This window comes from Maylandia zebra, linkage group LG11 (assembly GCF_041146795.1).
Source record: "Maylandia zebra isolate NMK-2024a linkage group LG11, Mzebra_GT3a, whole genome shotgun sequence".
NCBI classification, from domain to species: domain Eukaryota; kingdom Metazoa; phylum Chordata; class Actinopteri; order Cichliformes; family Cichlidae; genus Maylandia; species Maylandia zebra.
In genome coordinates, this window is record NC_135177.1 from 6,298,266 (window position 1) to 6,320,689 (window position 22,424).

General features: G+C 42.1%; 1 protein-coding gene across 1 annotated transcript in view; it reads left to right on the forward strand.

Moving 5' to 3' along the window:
- Positions 1-4,445: 4,445 nt before the first annotated feature.
- LOC101465204 (dolichyl-diphosphooligosaccharide--protein glycosyltransferase subunit STT3B) overlaps positions 4,446-22,424 on the forward strand; it is a 75,747-nt gene continuing 57,768 nt past the window's right edge. The window contains exon 1 of the mRNA XM_004560070.6: positions 4,446-5,072. Within this exon, the coding sequence (XP_004560127.1) occupies positions 4,801-5,072 (272 nt within the window). The 5' untranslated portion in view covers positions 4,446-4,800. The remainder of the gene's footprint in view (positions 5,073-22,424) is intronic.

The window sequence follows — 22,424 nt, forward strand, 5'->3', positions numbered from 1 at the left end:
ATCAAACAATCAGCATGCGATTGAAGTGCAGACTTCCAGCTTTAATTCAATAGGTTTTACAAAAAATTTAGCATGAAAAATTGCAGTCCTCAATTTTGAGAAGTTCAGCATCAATGGTAAAGACTAATATAAATTGGTATAAACTGGTAAAGACCAGTCTGATCAGTTTTGCAGCATTTGGCTGATGCTTCACAATTCCTCCTGTCACTTCTATCAGCAGCCACATGCAGACACAGGTGCCCATGCTATAATGCTTCCTCCACCAGGTTAGACAGATGATGTGCATGCTTTGGATCATGAGCTCCTTCTCTTCCCATCATTCTGGTACAGGTTAATTTTGCTTCAAAGATTTCTTTTTTTACACACCTGTGCAGCTCTTCTTTCTGGCAAAGTCTAAACTGACCCTCCCAGGCTTGGTGTAACCAGGGGTTTGCACCTTGTTATAAACCCTCTGTATTAACATTGACAAAGACACCTCTTGATTATAGACTATTACAGTTATATACCTGCTTCCTCAAGAGTGTTCTTGACTTGGTTAGATGGTATGAAATTCATTCAACATCCACATTAATTGTCTTCTGTGGTCTTTTGGGCCCTTTGGTTCTGCTGAGCTGGTCAGTTCATTCATTCTTTTAAAGAATGTACCAGATTGTGAATTTGGCCACTTCTAAAGTTTTCTCTCTGATAGGTTTATTTGAGTCTTTCAGTCTAATTACAGCCTCTCTCCTACACACAAACATCTCTTCTAGGTTTCACCTTTAAAATTACAATCAAATTACAGTGAAAAGCTATAAAATATAAATGTAACACTTTAAATCAACATCAGATAAAATGTCCACTTCATTTGTCATTAAACAACAAGAGAGCAGTGCTCATCTGGCCATGAAACTGTCACTAATTTTAAACCTCTGGGACTGAGAGATGGTGTAGAAATGTGGCTGTAATTCTTAAATCATTGCATGTAAAACATTTTTGTCAACCCCTTGAATTAAAGCTGCAAGTCTGCACTCGCATATTGATTGTTTGATTTACAACCCACTGTGGTGGTGCACAGAGGCCAAACTACAAAGCTTGTGTCTTTGTCCCAAACATTATGGAGGGCATTATACACATTGAAGACACACTGTGTTGCACTCTCAGTCCACACGGCCTTTACAATCACTGGGCTAGAATTTTCTACCTCATTTCTCTGGTACATTTCACTCATGTTAATGCATTGTATTGAATTCTGCAGAAGACTCCATTTTAAATTCTGCAAAGCACAATTTTAATCTCACAAATCCTTTACAGTAGAATGAACTCATACAAGGTACGAGTCAATATTAACATTTCTAGCTCATCTCTTCGACGGCTTATTTGCATGTGCACTATTTGCATGTGAAACTGATAAAAAAAAAAAGGGAAGTAATTTCTGTGAGAGACTTTATTATAAAAGATCGATTCTACTCTCAGGTGGAGGCCTTCCACCTACTGGCTTCACCTGGAAATTCTGCCCACAAAAATTATGAACACAATCAGTGGCAAAGGGCAGGACTTATTGTCATCAATGCAGACTAAGCTCCCATTGCAGTTGTACAGAGGACAAATGCATCGTAACAGCCCATGCTCACAAAGCATCTGCAGATGCTTTCTTCAAGTCCAGTACTGGTTCTGGAGCCCAGGCCATGCACTGAGGTGAGCCCAACTATACCTAGCCAGTATCTCTCAATCTCAGAGGGGAAATGTTTCATGGTCTAATGGATGACCTCAGCAGGCAGGGATCAGAAAATCTACAGGAAATCTCTCTTTTGAGAAAAGCAACGCTGTTGAGAACCAGACTGAGCAAATATGTTGATAATTGTTCAACACAAATACTATGATCAGCTGTCTTAAAGTAAGATTCGTTTAAATAAAACTGAAATGAACCCTCACCTCTCAAATGTTGTGCCATCCTTTCTTAGTTCTCCAAATGAAATAAAGTCCCCACATTGTGAAAAACTAACAGAATTATCACTAATTTACATTTCAGATACCTGAATATAAAAGATACAATAACACACAAATGCTCAGACCTGCTCAGGGTTAATTTGTGGAGGAACCTTGAAACAATGGCTAGACTGTCACAGGGAGACATGCTGCTCTCAGGGTTAAGTCTTTATTCTCTCTTCCGTAATTCTTCTTGAGATAGCTGACTCTGTTAAATGTGATGGTGAAACTCATTACAGGGTCCGAAGATGCCTTTTTGTTCAGGAAGATTCCCTTTGCCTCAGTAGATAAATTATCAAGCTTGAGGTCTTCTCAAAGCAGCACAGCTCTTTCATCTCAGGACTATTGCTCTGCTTTTCTTTTTGTAAGGATTGGTTTTAAAACAATCTCTTTATCTGTCAACTTGTATCCAAGACACACGGATTTAATGGTCTCAGATTCCCCAAACTGCTGCAGGGATCCAGCTTTGTTTTATAGGCCAGTGAAGATGTTTCCTGGTAGAGAAACAGCTATTGTAGATCTGTTGGCTCACTGCTCCACCAAGACACATGACTTGTTTCAGAGTGGAGACAAGACTGAAGGAGAAATGTGAACAGAACTGAATATTGAGCCTCTCCCACAGAATAATATAATACCACTGTGACTGGTTATTTATTCATTCATTTGTAACGTTTGTTTTTGCAGGTAGCACAATGAAAAATGGTTTCTGTGGCTGTCATGAAGCCATTCTTCAATGGCTGGGAAACAAAGAAAAAAGGCTGAGATGCACCAAATTATACAAGAACTGGACTGAAAAACAGTGGCAACAGATCTGATGGAGTAATGAATCCAAATAGGATTGTTTTGGTTCAAATCAATGTTGATATGTATGGCAAAGAGACAGTGAGTGTGTGTCTACAGCCATCTGTGAAACATGGTGGAGGTTCTGCCGTGGTTTTGGGCTGTATTTTAAAACCATTGGAATTATAAACATACTAAGCACAGTCAGTCACAGTCCTCTATGCCTAAAACAAGGAGGAAATATTGTTAATCTCTCTCTTGGATTTTTGCTCATTTGGGCAACAGAATTTGAATAAACAAAATAAAGGCAAATAGAATCCACAAATAAATGTGGAGAAATAAGTTCAGCCCCATGCAGTATGGTTTTACACTTTCTCAGTATCACCCTAAAACTGTCAAAGTATTGATTTTAAACACTAACCTTGATTTTTATTCATTTAAAAAATGTGTTTATTTATGAGCACACACCACACCACCACCAGTCTCCTTCATTTTCCCCCCTCATCCAGATCCAAATGTATTTTTGAGACCAATATCCAAGCTAGTTTATGAAAAACACGCTCTTGACACACATGCACATGCTTTAATTTAAATGGGCCTATTGTGAGTCTCCCAGCTTCAACTAAGTGCGCTTTAATTAACCTCCCAACATTCAACCCCCCACCCCATTGGTAGCTATTGACCCTATAGGTCATTAAGACGCTATAAAACTTGACTGCATGCTGAGGTGGCAATTCAGACATTTGATTCATGTTACAGCACCTCATGAATGAATGAACATGGTGCAACAAAAGTACTTTTAGAAGTACATTTTTCCAAAAACTTACATTTATTTGAATTTACTTGAGTAAAGTTAGGGGTTGCCACCGGAGCATGCTGTCAAGTCTTGCTAATGACCTACTAATTTTATTCAGGTGTGTTGCAGCAGGGACACATGTACGTTTCAGGACACCGGCCCTTGAGGACTGGAGTTTGACACCCCTGCCCCACACAAGCGTTTTTATGTAACCTCAGGTTTGCTAAAGTCCCCCCATTTATCCGTGTTACATAGTATGAATTTGTTTAATTAAAAGGACAAGATTATTCTTTGAACCTGTAAAATTTAAAATTACTTTTACATTCATGTTGAAGGTCTATATTTTTCAATGTTTTGAAATATAAAATTGCTTTTATTCTCTTTGTGTAGTCAAATCATAAGCTTATGGCGATAGGAGGTCTCTGTCACTTCACTTAATCATTAATATAGCCGGTAGTTGTAACTGAGACCTTATCACATAGTGGTAGCGGCATGTACTGGTTGATCTGACACAACTGTCTTTCATCTTGATGTCTTCATCAGAAACAGCTCATTACTTCCGGTGTGAATGGGTAGACCGGCTTGTACCACACAGAAAGTTGGCACAGAGCCCTTCTTCTGGCACATCGGTCCTTGTTCTGTCAGTTTCTTTACTATTTTCCGTGAGATTCATTTATTTCATTGGCTGGAGAGAAAGCCTGCCGCGTGCCATAGGCTTTTCCCGCTGTCTGTCAGCCCCCCTCCAACACCATCTTTCACTTCGCTTCTCACGCTGGAGCGTCTTCACCGGTCAGGTTGCTCTTTTGTCATTGGTCGTATTGGCCGTCTGTCAAATGCGCTTGGTCGTGGATTGGGTTTCTTCTGGAACCGCGTCCTCCTCAGCTGTACCTGTCTCGTTGTGAGAGGCTGACAGCGCTTCCTGTTCCACGCGCTGCTCCCGCCCCCTTTCATCCAGCTCCAAGGAAGGAAGGAAGAGCTGCTCGAGCCGCGTGTGTGTGTCATTTCCAGTGTGCTGCAAAACCGCGCTGCTATGTAACTCCCTGGGATTATTGAACTGGTTTAGCGGTCGGTGGGAAGTAAGGTTAGAAAGTTTGGAGATACAGCCGGTGATTTTGGGGGGTCCGGGGCCCGCAGGGAAGGTGGTGCGAGTGGGTTTGGAAGTGGAGCGTGGCAGAGAAAAGGAAGAAAGGGGGGTTCTTTCCTGTGCGAGAACTGATAGCTCGCTTCGCTTGCTTGCCACGACAGGACTGACGTAGAATATGGCGGAGCATCACCCGGTTTCTGAAAAACACAAATCCTCGCTGAACTCCGGGGTGGCGTACTCTGGGAACGGGCGCAGCAGCACGGCGGTGGCGGAGAGAGGCAACAGCGCAGGAGGAGGAGGCGGGCTGTCCGGCGGCCTGTCGCAGCCGGCCGGGTGGCAGTCCCTGCTGTCGTTCACCATCCTGTTCCTGGCTTGGCTGGCTGGGTTCAGCTCCAGGCTCTTCGCTGTCATTCGTTTCGAGAGCATCATCCACGAGTTTGACCCCTGGTAAGTTAGTTTCTCCGCAGCCCTGGCGGGTTTAGGCGGTTCGCCGAGATTAGCCTGTTCTGTCAAGAAGTTTCTGTGAGAACATGGCAGGTTAACTGTGACACATTTCGTAACGATCCTTCGTGAAAATAAAAATGATAAAATGACGGCCTGCACAGTTTATAAAAAGCAGCTTCTTATTGTGCTCAGTTATTAGACGGTCATTTAGGACAGAGCTCCATTGTGCCGACGCAGTGCTTTAAAATTATACGGCTTTCCCCCCCTCACTGTCCTGTTTGGGGGAAAAAAGGTGAGCCTGAATGACTTTGGTGAGGCTTTTAGTGTCATGTGACGCCTGCTTTGATACTGTAGTTCCTAGTAAAAGTGCAATATCAGAGCAGGCGGTGGGGAGAAGGGGGTCAGAGGAGTGACCGAGGACAATAGTGACAGCTTCATCTGACGCTGGGTGAAAACGGAAAGAAGCGGCCATGAATGAGCGTAGTGGCTCCGGTCCTTCTGACACAGATTTGTCCTGTTTACCCGCTGATAAGCACCAGCACAGGTTATGGAGGCTAATATAGTTGGTGTGCCAGCAATGTGCCTCATGCATATTACAGTAAAAGGCTTCCAGTGAGCAAAATGTACCCAGTTTTCTTTCTTTTAAAAATATTGTTGCGATTTTCAGTGGAAACCATTGTTTCTCCTTCTGAAACTCCCTGCCTCTGCAGGGCACCTTTGGTTTTCCATACGAGTACATTTTCTAAAGTTTCATTTTCAGGTGGGGTCTGAGTACAAACTGCTGTGGTGCGAAAAGGGCTTCCTTACACTCTGAGACATTTAGTGCAGCTGACGGCTGGGATACCGAGTCCACAGTTAAGACTTTGATATAAGAGAGTGTTTTTTTTTTTTTTTTAAAAAAAAGAAGGGCTTCTGGCCAAACTTTGAACTTTTTCCCGTGTTTGTGTGCCTTTCTGAGATTCTGCAAAACTTTCCTCGGACATAGTGAAGCCCCTCACAGGCTGGCTCTCTGCTAACCAGCCGTGACACGTCTGTCATGCCTTTTTTGTGTTTCATTTCGAACTGTGTGCGTGGGTTCTGCCAGGAATAGTCCAGGTTTTTTTTGGGGGGTCCAATGTATTTTATTTGTACTCTGAGGGACGATTGCCTGGTCCAACCCTGCGTTGCATCACTGAAAGCATTTAATGATTACTCTGAGACCAGCAGCGTGGATTAAACTGCCAGCTCCATGTCTGTCTGCTGAATAAAAGAGGAGGCTTGAAAGCTTTGGCTGGGTGAGAATCCCTCAGTTTCTTGTGTGTCACTGTCTGAAAGTGTAACATGGCGTGACATGGAGTGAAATTTATTCATGCACTGCTTTATTGTTCTATCACTCTCCCTTTGCTATTAGAACAGCAGCCTTAAGTAAAGTACATGTTTGGATGGCGGAGGGGGTGTGCATGCACCTGTTGTTTTTTTGTTTGTTTTTTGTAATTTATTTATATTAAAAAATGTGATTAGTGATTACAATAAATGAGGCAGGTGGCACAATCTGCCTCACCGCGTGCATTGAAGGGGAATCCCTGGTGTGCATGCGTGAATGTATAAAGGAAGTAACAGAGCGAGAGTTTGAATCCTCTCTGCATGTGCACCTTGTGTGATAGAAGAAACCTTGAGGTTGCCCAGCATTCAGGAGAACAGGAGCGAGCGGGATTTACAGACGTGTGCGATTGTTGTCTGATGACACTTCTGTCTTGCACAGCCCTGTGACCTCACTGCAAGGTTGTTTGCTGTTCATGAGCTTATCTTTGAAACAAGAATGGAGGAGTATCAACCCTCCGCAACCCTGTTTGTTCTCCACCTCCCTCGCTCGCGCCCCCTCTCTCTGATGCATCCCTTTGATGTGGCTGGCTAATAGTGCGTTCCCCTCAGAAGTTCTAGATCGAGCTATTAGATTTGACAGGAAAGGGAGCTGTGGCTGACATTAGGTAGCCAGCCCGTACGTGGTTAGTTCTGCTTTAAGTTTGGACTGCGTTAATATGCACAGTGCAGCATCAGAAAGAAGAAAAACCAGCTTCATTAGTACTTATGTCTTTGTCTGATGGACTAAAAGTTGCTTGCTTGTGAGCTGGACCTCCCTCACAGCAGCAAGGTCTGGCAAGGAGAGCGCGTCTGATCCACCTGTCATCTTTTTTCCTAAAGCGCCATCTCTCTGTATTAAAGCTTGTGGGCAATTTAAGGGAATTAGTGTCACTTGGTGTCCGGTTCTCTGATATCGGTGCAGGCATCAAAACCATTCATAGGTCGTCCTATCAAAGTCATCCAGTTTTATTTTTTGAAATGTTGTCGTTGTCATGGCTGTTTCAATGCCTCTCTTTGGGTAACTGAGGGTTAATGTTTAACCTCATCGTATTTTTGACTGACTGTAGTTCGTAGTGAAACTGAATACTGAAATTGTTCAGTACTGAAAGCACCGAAGCATGTCTAGTCAAATGTTTAATCTTGTTTCCTAACCCTTGAAGTGGATAATCCCAGAATAAAATGAAAACTGTGACTGTTTCAGATGCTTTGTTTTTTTTTTGATATTTTAACTGACAGAAGATGAAATCGGCTGCAAGTAACAAACACAAATGCTGTAAGTAACTTACAAAACACATTATGTGCTCTTAGTGGGAGAGCCTCTGTGTGCATACTGACAGGATGTGATGCATAACTAAAATTACAAGTGAATGCTTTAGTTCAAGGCCAACAGGAGTGAGAGTCATCGCTGGAGAAACGATCTCACCGACTGCATCACAGTCGATTTCGAGAAGTGTTCTGCTTTAGTTTTCATTCATCAGGGCCTTGTGGTTCGCTGGTACTTGATGTCCAGATATATTTGTCTGAAGATCTGCTTTTCAAGTTGAAGCTACATGTTGAGAACAGTGAATATGCTTATACCCAAACTTGTGCTGTTTTTCACTTCTCACCCAAGGGAAGTTGCAGCTTTTGCACAGATCTTTTAAATGCTGGGATTAGGGCTGCACGGTTAATCGTGAGAGAATCGTGATCTCAATTCTAAGCCAAAAAAAATCGTGATTCTCATTTTATGCAAAAGCGTGCAGCCCTACCTGGGATGTGCAGTTTGAGGAAAAAGATGTTGGAAGCTAATTGAGATCGGGATTTCACCTCGGTGGCTTCGACTGGCAGGAGGAGGTGGTGGTTAATGTTAGTCATTGTATTTTTGCCCTAGATAACAGGGAAACTCATTCATCTCTGAAAGACTTTCGGTGATGCCGCTATCCGGTCACGCTGCTGTAAGCAAAAAAAATTATTTGCTTGCTTTAGTAAAACAGAAGTTCAATTTTACAGCCTATAAAGAAACTCACTGATGTACTTTTAATCCAAGGATGCTGCTCGTGGATTTGCATCTGCAGAGGGGGGTCATTGCAGTAGTAACTGCTGGGTGAGGGGTGAAAGTTGCCTAACACATGCCCTGTATGAGTAATGCTGAAATCATCCCATGAGCTACAGAGTGAATGGACCTCTAGCCTTGATTTGAAATAATATTGCAGATGGCTTGAAAAAAAACAACCCAGAGGCGATTGGAAAAAGCATTTTATTTGATTTCAATCTTACAGCATTATTCAAATATATCTTAGTAGAGACATTGCCATTGAATAATTCTCTATACCCAGCTGTGCTCACATCACTGGCTAAATTATTCTAAGATTAATTTCCATGTTTGAATTCTGCAAATCAATTGAGGCAGACCTTGTTAATCAATAGAGGAAGAGAAGCAAACTGAGCGGGATTACAGTGAATTCTGTCTAACGTGAAAATGCTGTTCTGTTCCTCGTGTCCGCAAACATGGCATAATAAGAAATGGCTTGCTGTTTATGGAGGACGGAGTTGATGCTGTGTGTGAACTGCAGAGTGGGCTATCATTGGGGCCACATTACCAGGTGCTCTGCGAATGGGAGCAAGAGGTTTTGTTTTGTGTAATGAACAGGTATTAGACCCAGGCTGTGGCGCTGCTGTATGTCTGTCTTTAAAGATCTAACCCCTCTTCTGCACGTTCCTGAGGGGGAGAGGCGCTTTTGAAGATTGAGAATGTAAAACAGGGCAGGCAGGGGAGGCGAAATGAAAAGTGCCTCATTGAAACTGAATCGGAAATCAGATTCTGCACTTAGCCTGGTTGGCTTCATTGACACTGGCTGCTTTTTTGTTCCACTAATTTCTACGAAATTATTTCACCCCCACTGCCACTCAGTTAGAATTGTTTATTTCCTTTTCCTGTTTTCATTCCCCAAGTTTAGGTGACAGTAAAGTCACTGTGTAAAACAAAAATTGTGTCCCAGTCAGCAAAGCACTGCAGCTACGTCTGGGCTTTGGCTGATGATTCACGAGAGCAGCCCTGTGGTCTCCTGTGAGGTGCCTTTAGCGGTGCATTCAGCTCGGTCACTAAGGTCATGACAGTTTGTGCCTCTGGTCAGCTGTGTTGCCAGACTGAGTTGATCCAACTGACACCTGATTCCTTAGTGGCACTGACTCTGCCAAGCGCCAGCGCTTTCTTTGGGCAGGGGAGCAAATGTTCTTTCCTACTGGCTGATGGTAGCAGGCAGCGAGATGAAGGCCCGGACAGGCTATCTGGCTCACACACAGGACCTCGAGGGGACAGCGACGTTGTGAAGCGTGGACTTTAATCCACACACACATTGTCATATTTTATTTACTGCTGAACTGATTTCAAAATTTTCACCTGTGATTTTATTTTTTTTGTGTTTGTTTTGTTTTTTCAGTTGGGTCTGACACACATTGTTGAATGTAAATCAATACTGTGCAGCTGCCATGCAATATATATGACCTTTATGAAGCTGATAATGATGAGCTGTAGATGCTGGGGCTGTGCCTGTTGCTGCATTACCAGAGTAATATGATGCCTACCACAGAGTTGAGCTCATTACAGGCATCACGCTACTACTTCCAGTCATTCTCATTCTCAGTGTTTAGCATTGCACGGAAATGATGCAGATGGAAATGGAATATTAAAATCCTATTTTGATGGAAACTGGAACAGCAGTAATGAAAAACAACATTATGAAGGAAATATCAATTTAGCCACAGTCATGGCTGTCAGAATGTGTCAGGGAGAGGTTTGCTACTGTACTTTGAATCAGTGCACTATAATGACCTGATTCACCACAGGACAACAATGAGTGCAATTTAAAAATAAAATAAATGAATACATTTATTGTATTGTTAAAGGTAATCTATTGTGGGAATGCATATTTAATGGCATTAATGAGGATGGAGCAGCACTCCATGTCATCACAGACGCTGCTCAGGAAGCAGGAGCTGCTCTTTCTGTAATAGCATGTTAGAAAGGATCCAGTAATGCTGTTGATCCTGGACAGGTCACCGGTCTGTGACAGAGCTGACGCAAAGAGCCGCACAACCGTCCACATTCACACCTACGGACAGTTTGGAATGATCAGCTAAGCTAAAACGCATGTCTTTGCACTGCGGGAGGAAGCCAGAGTACTCTGAGAGGAGCCATGCAAAGAGTCGGTGTTCTCTCTTTATTTTCATATGTTTTAAATAAATGTATATATTCAAAACAACACGACAAAAATCCCTTCATGTTCACACACCTGGTATTATCCACAAGGTCTAACAAAGGCGTTTGGAAATACTGCTGAGCCAGTTTTAATTTGAATCTTCTTGGATTGCATTTTAGTCTGTATCTGTAGAAACACTGACACTTAAGAGCGATGAGCAAGACACGTCTGCTTCCTGATCTGGGGCCCGTTCTTCGTACCTCGCTAAGTAGGTTAGCTGGATTTGATTGTTGACGATTTCGCGTGATCTTGGATCGTTCGGTTCCCCGAAGCTCATCCGGGACTTGCTGTCATAGCAACAGAGCCGTAAGCGTAAACCTGCTCGGGAGCAGGTTTACTTTATGTAAACAGGATTAGATCGCGGCCACGCAGGTATGTCCGCTTCATTTATACGAAAGCAACAGCGATATTCCACCACTGTTTCACCATAAATAAATAACATCAATGTAACTAAAGATAATGCAGTACTTGATCCTTTTATTGATTTCACACAGATACATACAGGTCATTTCCTAAAAAAGGGAAATCTACTATTAACATTCTATTACATGTATGTGATTATTACAGATGTAATTCATATTTCAGAGTAGCAATTGCAAATTACTTTGTGTAATCAAGATGAGAGACCACGGCTATAAAAGCCAAGGTGGATTTGGGAAGCCTGTCGCAGCCATGTCCTGTCCGTATACGCGAGACACCCATTGCGGAAGGTGCAAGATTGATAAGGAGAGTTTTCAGAATTCAGCGTATATTGCGGGACAGACAGGATCCTTTAGCTCAGCGCGACAGTGTGCTCATAGAGAGATATCGATTTTCACGTTAGGATATAATTTACTTAACCAACTTGTTGACGAGGGGGTGCAGGACCACCACCTGTCTTTTTTTTTTGCTCTGCCCTTTTCTTGGTTGCTGTTATAAACAAACAGATCATTCCAGGGTCTCTTTCCAAGAGACGAAAAGCAATATAAGTGATAAATATTACCATTCTGTAGAATATTCTTATATTTCACTTTTACCTGTTCCCATGTTCTAGTGGGTCCTGTTGTGGCTCTAATGTGAAAGGGGATATAATATAACATATTATAATATAATGTAATATAATATTGGATAATATAGTGTAATATAATAAATCTACCCTACCGCCTACTGGTGTTGGCCAGAGGGGCCGATGGCGCGATATGGCAGCCTGGCTTCTGTCAGTCTGCCCCAGGGCAGCTGTGGCTACAACTGTAGCTGCCTCCACCAGTGTGTGAATGTGAGAGTGACTGAATAGTGGCATTGTAAAGCGCTTTGGGTGCCTTGAAAAGCGCTATATCAATCCAATCCATTATTATTATTATTATTATTATTATTAAATTACTTAAGAGTTTAATTTGTCAGCAACTTTCTGCCAGCCCTCTCTCCTTGCTTTTGCAGCCTTTGCAGTGTTCCCTTGCGTTCTGATTAAACTCTGAAACTCCTGAAATCCCTCACTCAAGAGTTCTTGCTCTGCTGCCGAAAAATACCGAGCGCGCTCCGTCGACATTTTCGCCGACCAATCAGAGGGTTGCCGATCAATGTTTCCACTATCGATGCGTAGCCCCTTTTACGACACCCAGTGATGTCACATTACTGCGTCCAGCTGTACTAATCGTCAACAGCAGGTGTGTTCGGGGAACCGGATTAGCGAGCTCACGGTTAGCGCGATGGTTTGGTCTTGGATGTGTCATTTGATCTTGGATGTAGTGAGCGACGTACAAAGAACGGGCCCCTGGTGTCATCACTTATCACTTCTTACTTGATTCCTGATGACATGACTCTTTCCCGGTGGATAAACGCCAGTAGTTTATCCATCATGGGCAAAAAGCTGAGTCAGTATTTCATCTCATCACCTTTTCAATTTTTTGTGTGATTCTCCAAGTCCAAGTCCAAGTTCAACTTTATTGTCACTTCAACCATATACAGTTTAAAAATACACAGTGAGGCGAAACAACGTTCCTCCAGGAACCAAGGTGCTACAAGACAAGTTAGTGCAAAAAAAATAATAATATATATCTAGTAATAATATTGTGCAAAAGAGCATTTACAGGTTGGTGTGTGCGATGGTTTGGTGGTGTAGGTCAGTGTGTTTGCGCTTTGTGTTGGTTAGTCAGTCCAGTCTCAATGTTTTGAGGTATTTGAGTTAAGCTGAGTGATAATGTTAGTGTATGTGTGTGTGTGCGTGTTTATCAGTCAGTCCCTTTTTGCTGAGGAGACGGATGGCTTGTGGAAAAAAGCTGTTGCACAGTCTGGATGTGCGTGCCCGAATGCTTCGGTACCTTTTTCCAGATGGCAGGAGTGTAAAGAGTGTGTTAGTTTCACAAAGTTTGTATATCTATGGATGGATGGATGCTTTGAATTTCCCCTGTGGGATAAATAAAGTACATAAAATATAATTATATATAGAAGAAATGGAACAAAAACCTCCCGTTCAACAAAAATTTAATATTTGGCACAAGGTTATAGAGTCCAGGCAGGACTCTCGGTTAGCGTCACTTTGTGTTGCTGCTGTTTTTAAACAAACATGACTGTTTTTACAAACTCCAATTGGACTGCTCATCTGTCTCCAGGTAAAACACCTGTTAACCTTGAGTGACACATTATCTTTGCTTCACCTGGTTCCCTTTCGCTGTGTGTGGAGGAGCTGCCTGTGGCACACCTGCTCAGGAGCATGACCAGAAATGAAGCTAAACGAGTCTGTTTTCCAAGCTGACACAGCTCCTGCTTTGGTCCCAAGCAGCTCTGCTTTTTTTTTTTCTTCATCCTGTGTCTGGCTTTACACTTAACCTTGGTTGCCTGTCCATTTTAGAATTCATTTTAACATTTTATTGTTTGCTTTTAAAGTTTTAAATGGCCTGGCTCCTTCTTACCTGTCAGACCTTCTACACCGATACACTAGGGGTGGGGGAAAAAATCCATACTGTGTAGTATTGAGATATTTTGTTGGCTAATAATGTATCGATACAGGGACAGCAGAAATCGATATTTTGTTACAAAAAATGTTTTTGTGCTCTGACTTCAGAGCACGTTGATCCTTTTTCTGAGCAAGAATCCTGACATTCCTTCACTGTCCAAATGTGTTTAACTTTTTTATGGCAGCAATAAACATGATAGTTTACTTATTTTAATTTAAGACATGTTTTATTTTAATTAAGTTTAAAACTTTTTTATTTAATGTAAAATTATATTTTGTTTTAATTTACTTTCAAATTCTTCAGTTGCTGAATGGGCTGCATTGTTTTCATAAATTGCATAGTTCAGAATAGCTATAATTGTACCAGATGGTTGCATTCAGTTAAGTTGGACTAGACTGTAATACAAACCGTTCAGTTTGTCAACAATAAAACTGACTGAAATGAGAGAAAGACTGAGTGTGAGACTTTGATATTAGATAAAATGAATATTGATAAAGTTTACCTTTATGTACAGAATCTGAATATCGCAAAATATTTTTAAAAATTGCAATAATATCGTATCGTGGGATGTATGGTGATTCCCACCTCTACGATACACTCCACAAAGGTCTCTCAGATCAACTGACCAGTCACTCCTTGCTGTCCCCATGTCGAGACTGAAACACTGGGGGGACCGAGCTTTCGCTGTTGTGGCCCCCAAATTATGGAATAAACTGCCCATCAATATTAGGCTGGCTCCAACACTTGAAATGTTTAAATCTCTTTTAAAAACACACTTTTTTTCAAAGGCTTTTTAGTTGTACCAGAGTCAGCTTGTAGTCAGTTTTAGTCAGCTGTAGGTCACTCTTAATCTTTTTATTTTGCTAATTTTATTCACTTATTGTCTATTTTACTCATGTTTTAATATTTAATATATATACTGTCTTTTATCTTTTTCATTTATGTATTTATTTTATTGTTATATATATTTATTTCTTTGTCTGCTTAATGTATGTTTTTAACTGCTATCTCTGTTTTATTATTGGAAAGCACTTTGGCCAACTTTGTTGTTTTTAAAGTGCTATATAAATAAAGTTGGATTGGATTACATAATAATACTAAGTGACACCTCTGCTGCAGCGCACTGACTGTGGATCAAACCCACAGCTCATGTAAAGATATAATGTGGTTCTGTCAAAGTGCAGACCTGTTGGCTGCTCATTTTTTCCTCCCTCACGCTGGCCCTTTCCTGTTGATTAGCGTATGTTTAATCAACATTACAGTGTCAGTCTCTATATATATCTATATCATACCTTATTTTTTCTGTTGTAAATATTGACGGAGTAGTTCTCCTCACTGTAAGGTATTACCCACGACTAGAGGTCTCAGGGCAAGGACTGGGTGCTGCTGTGGAACAGCATAGCAAGATGACCGGGAACAGTGACATGTCAGCGGTTCTTTGTTAGCACTTTTGTGCTAATAAAGTGAACTCCTTGAGAACAGTCTCTTCAAGACATGAGAATTTCTTTCAACATCACCAGCTGCCACTGTGCCCTGATTCAGCTGCAGTGTCACAGCTTCACACAGCTGCACAGATGAGCTGGCAAACGGCATCAGGAGGGGACGAACACCGAACGAGTGTCATTAATAACATTTTGGACCTTTTGATGTGCCAGTAATTTGTTTTCCACCCGGAAATCCTGACCACTGCGTACACATGAAAGATTTCCTTTATTCAGCTTACATAATACTAATTCTGCCGTTTCATTACGCAACAGTCAGAGTGGGGATGAGTCATTTTAAGCTATCGTTCAAAGGAGAGGGGGGAAAAGGTCGAGCACTAGTGTGAACTTGACTTTATGGCCACCCCCACTTTACAAATGTTCATGTATTTATTTAATAAGATGACAGGGAATGCTTTTGTTGCTGGCCCCTGATTTTTAGGCTGTTGCATGGAGCCGTTAATGTGAAAGAGCAGTTAGTGTGAAAATGCATTAAAGTTGACAGAGTGTTTTACTGGGAGATTGCAGTCAGAGGAAGTTGATGGTGGTAGCACAGATTATCAGGCCCAGTATCTGCGTGTGTGAACATTGGAGTGACTGCAGTGAGCTCTGGCTGCTGCTGGAGCTGTGAAACCAATGTATTAACACCGTAGGCTGACAGCTTCTCTTCCACCAGTGCTTTTTGATCTATGATTGTGTGCTCTACTTTTTTTTTTCTCTGTGAAATCTGTGTGTGTGTCTGTGTATGGGGGCATGCGAACATTTACAAGTAGCACTGTGATGTGCTGTGGCACTTCAGTGGGGGATATAATATGCACCCGAGAGCTAGATTTCTTTGTCCCATAATACCAGTTCTGTGTAAGCAGAGTGACAGACAGCAGTGATGAAACGGCTGCGCAATAAACCCTCGTGTTTTTGGCACACGTGTCCCCATCACAATGTTTTGGATTTTTGACTGCTTGTTGTCTTTCTGGTTGTATGTTTGTGTAATGTCACCATGATTTGGTTTTGTGAGCTTGAGCTCAGATCTGTCTACAGCTTAAAGTGTGCTACCCTAACCAGTGGGGATGCTCAGTTCTGACCTTGTGGTCCATTCTTAAACAGCCCAACACTAAAGAAGCACTCATCAGATATGGGACCAATTTATATATTTAAAAAAAAAGAACAACACTGAACGCATTTGAAGGAGTAGTTCTCTGAATAAACTGTAAATAAACTGGACAGGAAGAGTCACGTCTTTTCTAACAGCCTGATTCAGCCCTGCTGCCACAATTACAAAGACAGGAAACCTGGAGGATTTCTCTTTTGCTGCTTTGAAATATTTTATTTAGCAAAATGATATTGCGAAACAGCACAGTGGTTAGCACTGTTGCCTAACAGCAAGAAGGTAATGGGTTTGAATCCTCTATCTCTCTGGGTTCTCTGGCATCCACCCACAGACCAAAGTCATGCGGTCAGTGGGGTCAGGTTAACTGGTGATTCTAAATTCCCCATAAATGCAAATATGAGTGTGTGTGATTGTTTCTCTATGTTAGCCCTGTGACTGACTGGTGACCTGTCCAGGGTGCACCCCACCTCTCGGCCTATGGCAGGTGGGATGGGATTCAGTCCAGCGAAAACTTGAGAGACTGATCGATAATGATTTCTTATTCCACCTCTTTTGCTTTTGTTACTGTGACACATCTTGTCAGACAGACATTGCTCTACAAACAAAACAGCCTGCGTAAAGGTAATGAACAAAAGCCACGGTTCCTACAAATGGTGCACTTGTATTTTTATCAGACAGGTGAAGCCCTGTGACTTCCTCTTCCACTTTTTTTTATTTTTTTTTTTTTAAAGCTGACCTCTTCTCTAGGATGCCTCCCTCATGCTCTAACACAGCGGTCCCCAACCCCCGGGCCTCAGACCGGTACCGGTCCGTGAGTCGTTTGGTACCGGGCTGCGAGAGTTGAGGCTCAGGTGTAAAATGTATGGCTTTCAGGGTTTTTATCAGTTTTCAGCGTTATTTTGTTATCGTTTTTATCGTTTACTCGGTTTTCCTGGGTCTTTTCACGTGTGTTATGAATAAATCTTCTTTTTTTTTTTTGGTACCGGTACTAGTTTTATTTTGTTGTATTTATCCGCGACACCTTAAAGGCCGGTCCGTGAAAATATTGTCGGGCATAAACCGGTCCGTGGCGCAAAAACGGTTGGGGACCGCTGCTCTAACAGCCTCCACTGTGGATGGACCTGTCGTTGTTTGACCTCCAGCTCTATATCTCTGTGACAAACACACACACAGCTGAATGTCAGTTAACTTGTTTTCATTCACCCTGCAGGCCTCACCTCTTTGAGCTCCATGCTCTCCTCCTGCTCGGCTGTGTTTTCCCTCGTCTGCAGCTAATTGGCTCCTCTTTGTCTCTCCGGGACCTGTCTCTCTCTCTCTGCGCGTGTGGAGGTGGATTGGTCTGTTCATGCTGGCATCTGACAGAGTGAGGCAGTAGTTGCGACTCTGTGAACTATTGTCATAGTGCTTGCAAGCCTCATGAGTTTGAAAAGTAGAACAAGTAATGGCACAGACAAACTGTTTGCCACGCTGTGCATTAAAAATTCTGGATTTTAAAGTGAAGGGGTCACTGCAGGACACGAAGTCATGTGACTTGTGGAATGCAGAAAGAGACCAAATGTGAGTCTTTGTTTTAGGTTGTATATTAAAGCATGTGTGTGACAGTGCCTGTGACGCTTCAGTGTTTATAAAAGGTTCCCTCCTGGTGTAACTGACGTGTTCGCTCGAGAAAGTGGTCCTGTCTTCTGAGTGATGGTGTTGCACACTATCCTTTTTCCACACAAAACAGCCATGGATCCTTTGATCTCTCCCGTGGAGGGCTACTTCACTGACCTTCTATATGTACAGACATATGGACTCTACTCATATTAACCCACTGCAACGCTGACTTAGTTGCTCTCAGTTGGGGCCACCAGTTGGGGTGGCTGTAGCTCAGGAGGTAGAGCAGGTTAGTGGTTCGATCCCTGGCTCCTCCAGTCTGCATGTCAAATAAATGTGTCTGAATGTAGTTAGAAGCACTAAGTATAGAAGAAAGTGTGTGTGAATGGGTCAATGTGGCATGTTGTATAGAGCGCTTTTATTACTCCGGGAGAGTAGAAATGCGCTATATAAGAATCAGTCCATTGCTCTCGTGGCTTCCAGTGCTGGGATGGACTCCCAACTCCACTGTCCCTGGAGTGGAACCTTTATCTGTTACTCATTTGTCACAGTGGGTTCACTTGTATTTGTAGATGGTATTATTTTCAAAATGTGTGGGTGAGCCTCCTTTTGTGTGCACCAACACAAGTTCATTAATGATGACCTCCTTCTCAGGCTGTGAAAACAGCTGTGCTCCATGGCTTGAAGGCAGCTTTCTAAAGCCTGCAGGAAAAAAAATGGCACTCATCATGTAGTCAGTGTTATCAGCTTTTTCCTCGACACTTGAAAGAGTGCACAAAGTCTGCATTGCTAATTAGAGTTGTGGTGCAGGCTTCTTGAGTTCGATTATGGGAAGGGTGCAGAACGTTTGACCCACATTGGTTATGTTGGTCTTTGATGTGTTTTCATTTTGGCATTTTACATTTTCCCTTGTGAGGCTTCAAACTTTACAGTTAATATTTAGGACTGCTAAACGTCTGATAGGTGTGCACTGATTGTGAAAGTGTGTGTAAGGGGGTAATTTGGCTCATAGCTGATGCAGTCACACTGATTTATTTATTTAGCCTCTTGGTCACTGTCAACGAGCACAGCTAATGTCACACGATGTATTATGGTCTCTGTAACAGTGCCTTCCTGATTGCCTAGTACACCTCCATGCCCCCACACACTAACAACAGTCCAGCAGCAGTCTTATAGGTTCACAGACTGTTACTGGGTGAACTGGGTTGCTTTGAATTTCTCACTAAACTTTAAAGAAGCCTGTTTTAGCTGCCTTTTTGGCTATGTACTGCATATGTGATTTGTCAGACCAATCTTACATCAGTACCCTACATCTCAGATTGTTCCATATAGTGAAGCATATAGATATTTAGTTGGAGTTAGCTGCTGCTATTACTATTATTAATATTGAAAGTTTAATAATTGAATCTGTAGGATTCCTGCAGTTTTCCATGTGGATGGTTTATGGACGTGAGTAAGCAGCAGTTCATCAGAGAGCCATTCTACAGAGACGTTTCTCTGATTCTGTCTGAGGCGGCACATGGTTGCATTTTGTTCTGGTAAATTTGTTTTGATGTCTCCACATTGGCACTACTGTCTTGTGGTGAAGATGAGAATATGAAGTTAAGAGTGTGTGATCTGTCAGTTCACCAGAAGGTGATGGATACTGGAGAAGCATCTATAATTAAAAATGGCACCCAGTGTTACAAACTGCTTTCTTCTGTTTGGTTTTTAATAATTGCTATGAATTAAACTGAAGGGCCCTGCTGTTTATTTTGAGTAAGAAGATTTTTTTTTTTTTTTTTTTTTGCTGTGAACACAATCCTTTAAACTGCTGTATCTGGCGGTGTGCCTCCACACTGCTAACACACTAGTATCTGCAGTCTTTTGAAATCCTATTATGGAGACACTGACTAGATGCACAGATCTCTTTGTAAATTATTCAAATGAGTGGCAGATGCTTAATTTTCACTTGCCCTCTGCAGTGTTTTGGAGGGATTTGTGTTGAAGGAAAAACTGAGTGTGTTGTTGCTACCTGTGGGTGCTCTGACACAAGCGTTCTGCCTTAATGAGTGCATTTTTATTCCAAACCAGATTTCATTTAAGTTAAACATTTTAGTTGTTTGCAGCTAAACTCTCTAGCATGCTACCATCCGTCTGTGATATCACCCACTTCCACCACCCTCACATGTGTTGTGTCTTTGCTTTGAGTGCAACTGTGTGACAGGTCTACAGGCAGTGTGGGAGAGCTTTGTTTGGGATGTGATATCTTGGTTATGTCTTCAGGATATTTCATTTTGTCCTCCGTAAATGTAAACTTGAACTTGATGCTCAACCGATTAGAAAGGTCACTTTGACCTACCTACCCCCCCCCCCCCCCCCCCCCAAAAAAACAAAACAAAAAACAAAACAAAATGAAAAAAAAACAAAACAAAGATTTTGTCAATACCATTCCTGCACCAAGCATGACGTGATTTCACTTGAGTGTATTAAAGATTAAAGACAAAGTGATAATTCAAAAGGTCAAGGTCAGCAGGTCATCACGATGGTCATTTTATAACTTTCTAGAAGCGGCTCATGTCGGACTCAATCAGTGTTTAAGCTTCCTCCACACCGTGTTCTCAATTACTTTTATATCTACCAAAACATCAAAGCACAGTAAAGGTTAAGGATCCTTAAAGAGGTAGTGCACACAGACCACACACCATCAGAATAGAGGGCACTGAAAAATATTCAATCTGACATTTTATATTGTTTCTTTGCTGTGATTGCTCATTGCTTAAATGTTTGTCAGAGATACTGAAGAAGAATATTGCAAACTTTTCCTGCAGCATTTACTGGTGTCGTGACACTAATGTTGTGTAAAGGGTTACCCCGTAGACCCATGTTTGCTTTTAAATTTCCATTCCCCTGCAGTGGGTAAACTACAGCTCCTACAAAAAGAGTGTTTTTACTCATTTGTGTCAGCAATATGCATGGTGGCACAAGTTTATTAGTACATATTAAGAAAATTTGCAGTTTTGGGAATATTTATCAGTGGTTGCCCCTTTCAGGTGCAAACTTTCAATTTTAGGAAACTTACTGTAGTGATGTGCAGACATTTTCTGAACTGAACACATTTCTGGTTAGTTTGCATCTGGAAACCTTTGGATACAACTTTCTTTAGTGTCTCTGTGCCCATTTGTTATTAGCAGTTGGTACAGTTAGTGAGTCACAGGCCAATCGCCAGCATCTCAGCCAGTCAGAATCCTTTTGGCATTAGCTCTTAACTCAGCAGCTGCTTCCTCCTTTGTTTAGTCAGATGTCTCACTTTGGATACCTTTAAACCAGGTTTATTTTATTTAAAGGATATAAGAAGCATCACTCTTTCTGACATGCAGCTGTCTCCTCGTCTCTCTCTTAGCCAGTCGTCCTTTACCATTTGCTCAAACATCCTTTCGTGTATCAGCTTCCTTCTGCCTCTTGTTCAATCAGTGAAGAGAAGCTGACGAGCTCAGTGCCGGCTCCACACAGGCAGCCACTGAATCACACTCTGACTGATTTAGCTCCAAGTATTTCCAGCAGCATCGGTTTGGAGTGAATGTGCTGCGCTTGCAGATTGTCCCATTACATTGAGGAAAGTCATCTGTAACCATCTGAGCCCTTTCACTATCTGTCGGGGACCAAATGACTGCTGTTGGATCTTGTGTGCATAAGTAGTGAGATTTGCCATGCTTCATTTGATGAGTAAATAGATGCAGTCTGGCTGGAGGACTTTCCTCCTGATGATTTCTTCCTCTGTGCCTCTGAAGGAGTCCCTGCTTTGTCTATACTCGATGTTTGAATATGACACGGATCAGTTGAGCTTTCGTCATTAGTACATCACAGTTGACACGTCCTGAGTTTGGTAGTTTCTGATAAAATCAAATCTTTGCCTGAGCTTTTGTTTGTTTTGTGCACTTCAGGCCTGAAAATGTTGTAACTCGCTGCACAGTTGGCATTACACTGAAACTCTTTACTCTACATATGAATGCAGATGAAATGTGAAAAAATAGTATTTGGCGTCTCGACTCTCAGCAAAAAGAGGATTTGCTTTGTCACTAGTCAGCGAGCAGCTTTCTTCTTTCCCAGCGGCGCTGTCCGACACTTTCCCTTGTTAAAATGACGAACGTGACTGGCGGCAGCTCATATCAGCTGTTGCTAATTAATTTTAATCCCACAAATAACTTGAAGGCAGACCGACGTACTCGACACAGTCTGTCTGTATCCTGCCAAAGAGCGCCAACGCCCCATCACGAGAGAAATGTGTGTGTGTTTCACATCTAGCTGACGGACGGGCCTGCTATCTGGCACATTGCATCTGTGGAGACTAGCATGATGCAAACTCCTAGTTAAACTTTTACTTCTCTTTCAGTAATTTAGGTTGTGAACTTTATCTGAATCTCAATTGCCAGCTCTTCTTTTTAATGCAGCTGCTGTACGTGTTTTTATGTTCACATATGGTCATTAAGAGCTCATTCCAGTCATGCATACCGTTGATGACTTTAGGATTTCTCTTATCTTTAGAGTGTGTAGGCAACACAAACAAAGACGGGAGCTCTTTCTTTCTGTAGGCTGTTGGATTATAACGGAATCAACTAAAATGGTTTTCTTTGTATTTGATATTTTGTGTAAATTACACAAAGAGTCCTATCCATTCG